This window comes from Panthera pardus, unplaced genomic scaffold, assembly GCF_024362965.1.
Source record: "Panthera pardus isolate Hobbes unplaced genomic scaffold, ASM2436296v1 HiC_scaffold_5, whole genome shotgun sequence".
Classification (NCBI taxonomy): Eukaryota; Metazoa; Chordata; class Mammalia; order Carnivora; family Felidae; genus Panthera; species Panthera pardus.
Window position 1 is genome coordinate 8,374,510 of NW_026526980.1, and position 12,369 is coordinate 8,386,878.

The 12,369-nt window shown below is 54.1% G+C and overlaps 1 protein-coding gene across 4 annotated transcripts in view; it reads right to left on the reverse strand.

Moving 5' to 3' along the window:
* The window catches only part of MYH11 (myosin heavy chain 11), a 123,060-nt gene that overhangs the window by 24,474 nt on the left and 86,217 nt on the right, over nucleotides 1-12,369 (reverse strand). For all 4 annotated transcript variants that reach the window (XM_019468674.2, XM_019468672.2, XM_019468678.2 and 1 more), the window contains 9 exons: nucleotides 10,618-10,732; nucleotides 8,019-8,212; nucleotides 6,582-6,703; nucleotides 6,403-6,472; nucleotides 6,078-6,238; nucleotides 4,341-4,449; nucleotides 1,755-1,886; nucleotides 1,457-1,663; nucleotides 397-534 (listed from right to left, as the gene is read on the reverse strand). In XM_019468674.2, the coding sequence (XP_019324219.1) occupies nucleotides 397-534; nucleotides 1,457-1,663; nucleotides 1,755-1,886; nucleotides 4,341-4,449; nucleotides 6,078-6,238; nucleotides 6,403-6,472; nucleotides 6,582-6,703; nucleotides 8,019-8,212; nucleotides 10,618-10,732 (1,248 nt within the window). The remainder of the gene's footprint in view (nucleotides 1-396; nucleotides 535-1,456; nucleotides 1,664-1,754; nucleotides 1,887-4,340; nucleotides 4,450-6,077; nucleotides 6,239-6,402; nucleotides 6,473-6,581; nucleotides 6,704-8,018; nucleotides 8,213-10,617; nucleotides 10,733-12,369) is intronic.

Sequence of the window (12,369 nt, forward strand, 5' to 3'; positions counted from 1 at the left end):
GTTTACATGGGGACTTTTGGGCACTGCAAGTCCCCATCCCAGAAAGCCCTCAGTCCCAGACGAAGCAGGACAGCCGGTCACCCTATTACGGACTGGAAGCAGTCCACGAGAATGAGGGAGAGGCCCCCAAGAGTCAGGCACACGTGGCTGCCTTTGCACACCCAGGGGGGCTCCACTGGCACGGAGTTTCTGAGACCCGGTGCTGGTGGGACCACCGGGGACCCCGTCCATGGCCCGCCGGTATCCGGACGGCAGTCAGGAGGCCTCCTCCCGCTGCTGAAGCCAGAGCCCTCTGCGTGGCCTCCGGCGTCTCGTATTTGGCCCGAAGGGGCAAGTATCCGGAGCCCTCGGCCCCGTGGAGCCTGCCGTGTTAACGCAGACGCTGGCCCCACTCACTTTGGACAGCTTGTTGTTCTGATCATCCATGACCAGAATATCGTCCTCCAGTTTCTTGATCTTGGCCTCGGCCGTGACCTTCTCGAGCTGTAACTTCTGCCTCGCAGCTTCCTCCTCCTCCAGCTGTTCCTCCAGGTCCTTGGTGGGGGAAGGGGAAAAAAAAAATCACAGCCTCGCCCACCCCAGAGTCCCTTCCTCGGAGCTCTGGGGACTGACCCACCCAGAAGCTGGGCCTCCTCGCCCCTGTGCTCTGCGGTCTCCTTTTACTGGAAATACAAGTTTTGGGAAAGCACTTGGCTTCACGGGGCCTCAGTTTTCCCCGTCCGTCGAACGGGAACAGTAGATACCGTGGCCGTTTCAAACTATGTCCACAAATTCTTTGGTCCTCTCCCCTTCAGCGTGGGCCGGACTTAGCAAAGCGGTTCCAACAGATAAAATCGGGAAGAAGCCGCGGAGTATAACACCCGACATTAGGCTCTACGAGGCACCGTGCTCTCCTCTCCTCTTCCCTCTCCGGATCCACCCCTCCTTGCAGGGGAGCCAGCCGCTCTGCAGTGAGGACCCTCCGGCAGCCCCAGGGAGCAGCCCCCAGGTGAGGGACGGAAGCCTCCTGCTGACAGCCACAGAGTGAGCCTCGTGGATGGAGGAGGGGTGGGCGTTCTCCAGCCCTGGGCTCCCGTCCCAAGTGCAGCCTCGTGACAGACCCTGAGCCAGAACCTCCCGGCCGGGGCCGCTCGCAGACCCCTGACCCTGTGACACAACGGCTGCTAAGTTCTGGGGGGCTTCCTCCCGCGGCGATGGCTAACTGATGCGCCTGCCCCTCACGTGGGGTTGTGCCTGAGAAGGTTTTCGTGGGCGGAGTGCTGGGTGGAAGAGAGTTGGGGGGGGGGGCCAGCCTTCAAGTCCCCACCCTGGCCGTGTGGCCGCGGGCAGACGGCCATTCCTCTCCAACCCCCGGTCCCCACGCCTGGCCAACGGGGACACGCGGGACCCTGCGGTGAGGGCCAAGCGATTCGGACCCTCCCCCCGCCCCGCAACGGGCGGCCCCGCGGGGCCTTACCAGCATCTGCTGGGCCATCTTCTTCTTCTCGGCCTGCAGCTGTTGGCCCCGGTCTTCCTCCTCCTCCAGGCGGGCCTCCATCTCGTGCAGGATCTCCTCCAGCTCCTGCTTCTTAGCTGCCAGGCGCACCCGCATCTCCTCGGCCTCGGCGTACAGCTCCGTCTCGGCCTGCAGCTGCTCCTGGAGCAGGCTCTTCTCCTCGGCCAGCTGCCCGCGGGGAGAGGGCAGGCGGCGGCTGAGCCCCGCGGGGGCGCGCCCGGCCGGCCGCCCGCAGCCCCAGCCGCGCCCGGCCCGCTACCTGCGTGTGCCTCTGCTCCAGCTCCTTGAGCTCGCTCTCCGCCTTCTTCTGCAGCTCCTTGGTCTTCTGCAGCTCGTCCTCCTTGGCCTGCATCTCCTCCTCCTGCCGCGTCACCTGCAGCAGCGGCTTCACCTGCGCGCACGCGGGCACGCGTGAGCTGCGCTCAGCACACGAGGGACGGGCTCCCGTCGCGACCGAGATCGCGCTCCGCCACCAGGGGCGGGCGTACCCCAGCCCGCACCCCCTGGAGGGGGACCCCTGGGAACTCCCGGGGACCCCGCCGACACCTAGCGCGCAGAGGTCGGGGACGCCGCCGCATGTTCTAGAACGCACGGGGACGGCCGCCAGAACACAAGACGGTCCATCCCCGGACACCCACGGCACCGAGGCTGCGAAACCGTCAACTAGGGCAACGGAGAAAGGCGCCGAGCGTCAAGGAAGAAGTCTCCCCTTCTCCCATGCAGTCCCTGCCCAGAGAGCGTTACTGCGGACAAACCAACATGTTTCCTTCCGAGGGGAAAATGAGAAAAAAGAAAAAAAATCTCCCACATCCTACCTCCCCATCAAGGTCATTACGGGCGTTATCGGCACTTCCTGCCAGCCTTCTACCAAATACACCCGAGATCATGCTGCCCAATTTTATATGCTGCTTTCATTACTTTAAACTGTAAGGTGGTTATTATTATTATTATTATTACCCCATTCCGTTCTATCATCTTGACAACTTTCTTTTCTGATAGCTGTCATTTTTGTCGAACAGAAGTGGTGAGGGGCGCCTGGGTAGCTTAGTCAGTTAAGTGTGCAACTCTTGATATGGGCTCAGGTCATGATCTCACAGTTTGTGGTTTCAAGCCCCACGTTGGGCTCTGCACTGACAGTGTGGAGCCGGCTTGGGATTCTGTGTCTCCCTCCCTTTCTGCCGCTCCCTTGCTCATGTGCACTCTCTTTTTCTCCCTCAAAAATACATAAAGAAACATTAAAAAAAAAAAAAGTGGGAGGGCGCCTGGGTGGCTCAGTCTGTTGAGCATCCGACTTTGGCTCAGGTCACGATCTCACAGCTGGTGAGTTTAAGCCCTGCATTGGGCTCTGTGCTGATGGCTCAGAGCCTGGAGCCTGCTTGGGATTCTGTGTCTTCCTCTCTCTCTGCCCCTTCCCCACGGGAGCTCTGTCTCTCTCTCTCTCTCAAAAATAAACATTAAAAAAAAAAAAGTGGTGACAGAGGACATCCCTGTATCGTTCCTGACCTTAGGGGAAAGCTCTCAGGTTTTCTCCATCAAGTATGATGTTCACGGCGGGTTTTTCATATAAGGCCTTTATTATGTTGAGGTATGTTCCCTCCAACCCTACTTTGTCGAGGGTTTTTAGACAGCCATCATTTTTAAGAGTTAAAAACATTCTATTGAATTAATGAGTCTGCTGGGGCTGGACACTGGCATTTTGCTATTTTAAAGTTTCTTTTTAAAATTTATTTATTTATTTTGAGAGAGAGACAGCATGAGCGGGGGAGGGGCAGAGAGAGAGAGAGAGAGAGAGAGAGAGAGAGAGAGAGAGAGAGAGAGAGAGAGAATCCCAAGCAGGCCCTGCACTCTCAGCACAGAGCCTGATGTGGGACTTGAACCCACAAAACTGTGAGATTATGACATGAGATGAAAGCAAGAATAGGATGCTTAACCAACAGTGTCACCCGGGTGCCCTGACATTTTGCTATTTTAATAAGGCCATAACAAATACCCTGAATTTCTGGTTTTCTTTATTTCAGATGGCTTCCTTTGGACAGTGTTTCAGAAGTCAGGTCAATGAAGATGAACCTTTCCAAGAAGAAGCTTCCCCTTCCTGTTGTTCCCTAGGCTGACTCCTGACTCCTTGTGTTCAAGCCCTCACCTGGCCCCAGGGAATCCCCTGTTGTATAGACTCTGGCTCCTTCCCTCCACTTATCCCATTCCACCTTTAGGTATTTATTTCCGTGTTTATCCGCTCCCTGTCTGCTCGCCCGCTCAACTAGAACATTCATGAGACCAGAGCCCATGATGTCTCTTCCCCCCGCGGTACCCCCAACACCTCGCACATGCCTGGAACACAACGGGAGCTCGATCAATATTGCTCGAAGAAAAAGCTTTGTGCCAATTTTCTCACTCAAGGGCACGTAAGAGGAGGCTGTGTCTGTCACAGACTGTCTGTCACCACTTGGCACAACCGTTCGTGACAGCTAGTGACCCGGCAAGAACAAGCTTTGTCCCCAGAGAAGCACACAGTGGATACCCCAACAACCTGGAAGGATCTCCAGGGGAGGGTGCTTTGTGAAAAAGCCAGTCCCCACGATGACATACCGGAGGGCTCCATTTATGTAACATTCTAGAAATGGCCACATCACGGTAACGGAAAACGGATGAGCGGTGACAGGACTATGGCGGGGAAGTGGGTGTGGCCATAAATGAGCCACGCGAGGGGGTCCCTACGGTGATGGAAATGCTCTGGATCACAGCCAAGGTCATTCAAGGTCAACAGCCCCGCTTTGGGAGCATCTGGAGGGGACAGCCCGGGCTGAGCGTCCCCAGAGCGGGGTGGGGGGGGGGGCAGAGCACTCACTTTGGTGAAGAGCCTCCACCACTGCCAATTCCTCAGCTTGAGGTAGGCTGCACAGTTCCTCTGAATCACCTTCATGGCTGTCAGCTGTTGCTGCCGCTTGGCGAAGGCCCTGGGGAGATGGAAGGGGACATCGTGAGGAGCCCTGGGGGGCCCAGCACCCACCTCCCTGTGTTGTCCACGGGGTCCTGTCCCGCAGCATCCTGAAAGCAAGACGCATCTGCTGGGCATGTGGTTTTGTGACTCGTGTGGGGACATCCCCCCATTCTCTCCAGCTGAGGTTCTATATATATATATATATATATATATATATATATATATATATATATATTCTTTATATATGTATATGTTTATTCTTTTTGAGAGAGTCTGAGTGGGCAAGGGGCAGAGAGAGAGGGGCAGAGAGGATCAAAGTAGGCTCTGCACTAACAGCAGAGAGCCTGATGCGGGGCTCGAACCCACGAACAGTGAGGTCATGACCTGAGCCCAAGTCGGATGCTCAACCGACTGAGCCGCCCAGGCGCCCCTCTCCCACTCAGATTCTTCAGGAAGCTCCGAGCATCAGCACACACACCTTGTCTGGGCACAGACCATTTAACTAATCTGGAGGCCAGAGCCCTGCTCCTTCATGGGCCAGGAAAACCCCAGCTCACAAAATAGTCTGGACTCGGGACGATGGTCCAAACTACACCAAGGAAGGCCATTCCTACACATCTCCAACCATCCCGTGTCTTCCCCAAAGCTGAGTGTCTGACAAACGTCTTCTCTCCTTCGGGTGCGTTTTAGAAATCTCAAATCTGACACCGAACCAGCGCTCTTCCTGTTTAAGGGCTGCTAGGTCTGCGAAACCACAGCACAGAGAGCTCCTTCCACTTTCCCCTGCTCGGCCGCCATCTTGAAACATAGGTGAACTCTACCTAGTGAGGCTGGGAGGAGCGGCATCAGAGAATTTAGTTATGAAGTTTAACAACGGAGGTCTGTCCCTGGACTGCAAGCTCCCCACTTCTGGCCTTGCCTGTCTTGGACCCACGTGGCAGTGAATCATCCCAACACTATCAGGGCTCTGCCGATAAGAGCGTGGTCCGTACCTCGTGGTAACACATGCCCTGGATAGAGAGCCAGTCTGCCAGCCCTGTTGTCCTCCTCTTTGGGATGTGAGTTTCCTTGAGGAACCTCAGCCCTCACGCAGACCCCAGGCTTCACAATCGTCCAAGACTCTGCCTTATGAACCCCTTTCGGACATGGGGCTACGGATGCAGCTCGACACTCTTTCCTCAGATTCTTTACCACATTCTCACACTTCTCACACGATAACCAGGCCCTGTTCTCAGCCCTCTTCATGCCACACTTCATGGACTCCTCACTGACAACCCCATGGGGCAGGTGGGAGTATCCTCATTCTCCAGTGGAGAGACCTGAGCCTCAGAGAGAGAGAGAGAGAGAGAGAGAGAGAGAGAGAGAAACTTGTCCAAGGTTCACCAGCAAGTAAGTGGGGAGCCACGTCTAAAACTCCAAGGCCACGATCTTACCCCCTTCCCGGCCTGCCCTTGAAACTAGTGTGTGTCTCTAAAGCCACACCATTTCTGTCTCTGCCACCAAAAGCAGCCAGTCAGTCACGGATGCCTCCGGAACTACACCGTGTCGTAGAAGCAGGGAAGCAGGACATGAGGCCTGAGAGCCTCTGGGAGTGTGCGCGTCTGGGCTGTTTGCCAGGAGGCGATACAGCATGGGGGTCCTTACTTTCTGGCCAGGTAGCCGCGACACATGGCCTGGAAAGCCATGATGACGTCGGTGATCTTCAAGTCTCGTTCCTCTTCCAGATGGGCCAGGACCCCCGTTCGGAAGAAGATTTTGCTCTGCCCGATTCTGTACAAGTTGGGGTCGAGTTCCAGGGCTTTGATCTGGAGGAGGAAAGGGGGACAGGTATTCCCATTCTCGGCTGGGACACCGGGCCTACGTGAGGCATGTTAAGGAGGGTCCCGCCCCCACGAGCTCCTGGCGACGCCGCCAGGGGCCGGGAGGTTTGCCGTCGGACTTCTGGGGAGGGGCTGGGGGCAGGGCTCACCATGAGAATGCAGGCCTGCTTCCCGTCCATGAAGCCTTTGGGAATGGCGTTGGCAGCCAGGATCTCGTAGCTGGAGACACAAGGGCGGGTGTCACTGACCCAACGCCTCCCCTTCCCCCGGCCTGGCTCACACGGCCCCTGCACCCCCACCCCACCCCGTGCCTGCCCGGCGGGCTCACCGCTGGCGAAACTCCTGGAAGACGATCCTGTTGGGGAAGCCCTGACGGCAGATGCGGATGCCTTCCAACACCCCGTTGCACCGCAGCTGCTCCAGCACCAGAAAGGCGTCCAGCTTGCCTGACTGCGAGGACAGGGAGGCCAGTGGACCCCTGGGGCCGGGACTCCGGGAGCAGCGAGCCCCGAATCTCAGGCCTGGGGTCCCACCTCATCAGGCCCACGAGAGGTCTCTCTGGTTCTTGGTGACACCGGCGTCATGTGGCTGGACACTGCGGCTTCCTCCTCGTCACCTCTCCTTCCTCAGTTCTACAGCAGCGACCTCCCAAAGAACTCCCAACGGACCCGCTTCTCTCCACTGCCATCTGCTCACCCCCAGAGCACCCCGCCTGCTTCCCACTGTTGTCCTGACTCCCCCCTGCAACCTCTCATACCCCTTCTCTAACATCAGTCGGATCATGACATACCCCTGCTTTCAAAAGCCCCCAGTGGCATCCTCCAGAAGGAAGGCCAAGCTCGGGGCAACCCACAAGGACCAGCCCCTGCCAAGTGATTCAGCCCTGTCTCTCCCCAATCCCGGCCTCACACCATCACACGTTAGCATGAAACAACGACCTACCTAGTGTTTCCCTACCTAGACCCTTCATTTCTCAACTCACATCTTTGCTTCTGCTGGTCCCTCTACCTAGGATCCCTGCCCCACCTCACCAAGGGGATCCCTCCTCCTTCTGGAGGCAGGTTTCTCCGAGCCCTGAGGCTGGAGTGGAAGCCCAGCTACACGTTGTTCTCATAATTTACCATGTTACACTGTGATAGCAGCTCATTTGTCTCTCTCTCCCACTGGATCTCCCATAACATCAGCACCACTGGCACCTGGGGCTGGACTGGTCTCTGCTTTTCCATCTGTGAGGGCCGCCCAGTGCACCACAGGGTGTTTAACGGCATCCCTCCCTGGCTTCTATGCACTGGATGCAAACAGCAGCTCCCTCCCAGTTTTGACAACCAACAATGTCTTCAGACATGGCCAAACGTCCCCTGGGGGACACGACCGCCCCAGCCGAGCACCCCTGCACTAGATCACGATGCGAACCTGCAGGCAGGGACTGCAGTTCATCCAGCACCGTATCCCCAGCATCCGACACAGGTGCAGCTCAGTAAATATTGACTGGAATAACGAACGCGTGAGGGACCTGATGCCCTGGTCAGCAACTCCAGGGCTGAAAGCCCCTTCTGTTCCCTTGCTTTCCTTTGTCTCCAGGATGTGGTATGGGTACCAAATTCAGACAACCTGCCACCCATGTCAGATGGAGCCCTTGGGGTATGGAGGGAAGCTTTCCTCCTGCCCCTTTACCCTGGTCTGCTTCTCCCTTTCCCAAAGTCGCCGGACGCTAGCCCCAGGGAGGACCTTCTGACCACCCAAGGAGCTGGGCAGGGGGCCTCACCCTCTTCTCATGGTTGGGGATGATGCAGCGCACAAAGTTGGGTGTGGTGTTACGCAATGTGGTCATCAGCTTCCCCAGCTGCTCTTTGTACAGCTGCCCCACCGTGCGGAACATGCCCTTCTTGGTCTTGGAGGCGCTGGGCAGTGAGCTCTCGGTCATCTTGGCCATCTGGTCCAGGCCCACAATGCGGTCCACTGTGGGGCACATTAATGTTGGTGTCAGCCTCTGGCCCACCCAGGAGCCCTCAAACCCCCACAACAGGCCAGAAGACCAGAGTGTAGAGACCCCAAATCCTCTGCTCCCTCCTGGGGAGCACCACCCCCTTCTTTCCTTTGCTGGCCAACACCTTTCCTCTGGCAATAGGTAAAGGGAGGTGTGCAGAGGATTGCTTTCTGTGTATTGTCTATTTGGGAAATCCTGAAAGCCCCTGAAAGCCCAAATTCTCTCTGATGTTGTCACAGAGATCCAGGAATAAATCCTGCTCATGCCATGGCCTTGGCCTGGTGCCATTTTGTGCCTCAGTTTCTCCTTCTACAAAATGGGGGTAGTAACAGCATCTACTTTACAGGGCAGGAGTAAGTGAATAAGGCATGGAGAGCATTTACCCCTCCTGCCTGCCTTCAGTCCTTCATCTACCAACAAATGTTTTTTGAGAGCCTATTATGTGCCAGGCCCCGTGGATATAGCCATGAACAAAGTCCCTGTGTCTCTACACACACACACCCCAGCCCATACTCTACACATATTCTAATGGAAAGAGAAGGATAAATGTTATATATACAAGTAATATTTTAAGTGGTGAGGCATGCTTAGATAAAGCAGCATAAAGAGGGAAAGAGAATGGTGGGAGTGATCTCTCTGATAAGTTATTTGAGCAAAGGCCTGAGAGAAGTGAGTGAGTGATCAGGTAAATATCCATAAAAATAATATTCTGGGCAGAAGATGTAGTAAGTATTCCAAGGTAGGAATCTGGCACATTTACAAATGCTCAACAAAGAATATGTGGTGGTGTTATTGCAACCACCAAAAGGTTCTTTTTCTTTCAGAAGGAGAGACTTTACCAGCCCAGTGGGTCCCACGCATGCCAAGCTCAAACCACTGGCATTGCTATGAATTTCCCTTAAAGCGCTGCTCTTCCTGCACCCCATGAATTTTGCTAAGTTGTGCTTTCATTTTTATTTAGTTCAAAGTACTTTTAAATCTCTCTTGATAAATAACACACAACAAGAAAGTTCTTCTCTGAGTCACCTGTTACTTAGAAGTGTCTTGTCTAATCTCCATGGATACAGGGATTTTCCAGCTACCTTTCTCTTACTGATTTCTAGTTTGATTCTATGGTGGTCTAAGAGCAGACACTGTATGCTTTCTATTCTTTCAGACTCATTAAGGTGTGTTTTATGGCCCTGAATGTGGTCTATCTTGGTGGCCATTCCATGTAAGCTTGAGAAGAATGTGTATTTGTCCATTGTTGGATGAAGCCATCTATAGATGACAGTTATATTCAGTTGGTTGATGGTGGTTCAGTTCAACTCCACTGGCATTAAGATCCCCCATTTCTGTTCCTTGTACTCAGGCTCCATGTAATAAAGTCTTGTCTCCTGCAAGACTTTGGGCTCCTTGAGAGAAGGAACTTGCTGAGTTGGTCAGGAATCCCAGGGGGAGATGCCATTACCCCATCCCAGGGCCTGGTACATGGTGAGCATTCAGGAGACATTTGGCACAGCAGACCCCCACGAGCAGAATTCTCTACCACACCAAAATCAAGGGTGGCCGGTCCTATAAGCCCAACACCCACAGGCTCTGTGCCAAGGACAGAATTTGCTGTGGGCACCAAGGTCCAGGAACAAAAGCAGAAAAGCCCACTGCCCCTAACAGTCATCACAGCAGCTGGCATGTACTAAGCCTTTCCTATGGGTCTGGCAGGTGCTGAGCCCTTCACATGGATTATCTCTTCGCTGGTTCTCAGAGGCAACCAAAGTGTGGTGCCCAGAGCATCAGCAGTAGAACCTAGGAATGTGTTAGAAATGCAAATTCCCAGGCCCCACCTAGACTTGCTGAGTCAGAACCTCCCGGGGTACGGCCCAGCAGTCTGAGTTTTGACACGTCGCCCTGGAGATCCTAATACATGCTCAAGCTTGAGCCTCTGGTCTAATTTTACCCTCACAATAATCCTAGGAGAGCTGGGAACTATTGTCATCTTCCTGGTTTTACTAAAGAGGACACTAAAGCTTAGTGATGTCAAGAGACTTGTCCAAGATCGCACAGCTAGTTCAGGGCAGAGACAAGATTACTGTCTTTGTGGCTCCAGATGGGAACTCGCCATGACCCTTGCACTACCGTTTCCTCTATTACAGCCTGTGCCTTGATTTAAGACCTTCCCCCTGGGGTCCAGGTGTGGGATTGAGGGGTCAGGGGTCACCACTCAGGAAGTGGCTCAATGTGTCAACAAGTCATCCCTGACACCCCCCCACACTGCCCTCTCCCCACCCCACACAGGCCCACCCATCCTGGGAGGAGGCGTGGGAACAGGCCAGGGGTAACTGCAAGGTGGTAGAGGACTTGGCATCCAGTCCTCCAGCGCCAGTAGGCAGGGCCTCACCATCCTTCCACAGGTCAGCCACAAACTTGTCCGAGGAGGCATTGAGGAGGGAAGTCACGTTGTCATTCAGCGGGTCCATGTTCTTGGTCAGCCAGGCACTGGCATTGTAGTCCACCTGCCAAGGATCCCACCACTGGTCAGGTGTTTCTGCTTCAGTTACAAACTAAGGGCAGGGCCCACAGCCTTCTGTTTCCCTCCCGGATCCTCCCAGGTCAGAGCGGAAATGGCATTAGAGCCGCCATGATGGGACTCCGCAAACACCAATGAAGAGACTGATAGATCAGTATGTTAAAGGGCCCTGCACATGGTGGGGCATCAGCCAACAGTAGCCATTGCCGAGCTATCCTTGCCTTCTCTTAGCAAGCTTCTGGCAGCCTCCTTTCTGCAGAGCCCGGAAGGATGGCTGTGACCTCCTAAAGGTGTAGGGCTTTGGGGGATGGCAAACACTCTCCCTCACACCCAAAGATCTTCTCTCATGTGGAGAAGACCGGGCAACAATTAAATTACGTTTGAGGATCTCATTTCCCATCTGTGATGAATGTAGTTTGGGTAACTTGGAGATTCTGATATACGGATATAAAGAAAAAGGATACATAGAGCTTTTTAAATTCCTAACTTGAACACTGACAGTGGCCAAACTCTTAATGCTATTATTGTGACTATGAAATGGAAAGAACTTGTAAAATAACTCTGGCGGGTTATTACGGGATGTGGGTTATTATGATGATAGCCAGGCCTGATGGGAGAGGGAACTAAAAAATATCACTTGGAAAGTAGGGAAAGGAAAAGTGTTACTCTAGGTGCCTAAGGGAACGTACACTCCCTTGAATATAAGGTAGGAGTTGGCAAGCGTTTTTGGTACAAGGCCCAGATAGTAAATGTTTTCAGTTTTGTAGGCCACAACTTCTTTGTCACATACTGTCACAAGCCATCAAAGACATTATGTAAATTAATGGACGTGGCTGTGTGCCAATAAGACTTTATTTACAAAAACGGGCTGTGGGCCAGATTTGGCACATGGGCTGTGGTTTGCCAACCCCTGGTATAGGGCATTGCCTGTTTGTATGTGGCAGTTGGGGGGCGGGTAGGGGAGAGAGAATAAAATACTCAGATTCTGCAAGCCAGACTAAGCTGTGTCTTTTCTACACTATCCAGGACCCTCAGGAGCTATGGGCGAAGGTCCTATATATTTACAGCTATCACATGATGATCATCATTATGAAGAAGAAGGAGGAAGAGAGAAGTAGGGAGGGAGGGAGAGGAGGAGAAAGAGGCAGAGGGGGAGTGGAGGAAGAAGAAGAAGGAGGAGAAGGAGAAGAAGGAGGAGGAGGAGGAGAAGAAGAAGAAAAAGGAGAAGGAGAAGGAGAAGGAGAAGAAGAAGGAGAAGGAGGAGGAGGAGGGGAAGAAGAAAAAGGAGAAGGAGGAGGAGGAGGAGGAGGAGGAGGAGGAGGAGGAGGAGGAGGAGAAAAACGAGGAGAAGAAGGAGAAGGAGGAGGAGGAGAAGAAGAAAAAGGAGAAGGAGGAGAAGGAGGAGGAGGAGGAGGAGGAGGAGGAGGAGGAGGAGGAGAAAAACGAGAAGAAGGAGAAGGAGGAGGAAGAGGGGAAGAAGAAAAAGGAGAAGGAGGAGGAGGAGAAGAAAAACGAGGAGAAGAAGGAGAAGGAGGAGGAGGAGGAGGAGGGGAAGAAGAAAAAGGAGGAAGAGGAGGAGGAGGGGAAGGAGGAGGAAGAAGAGGAAGAAGAGGAGGAAGAGGA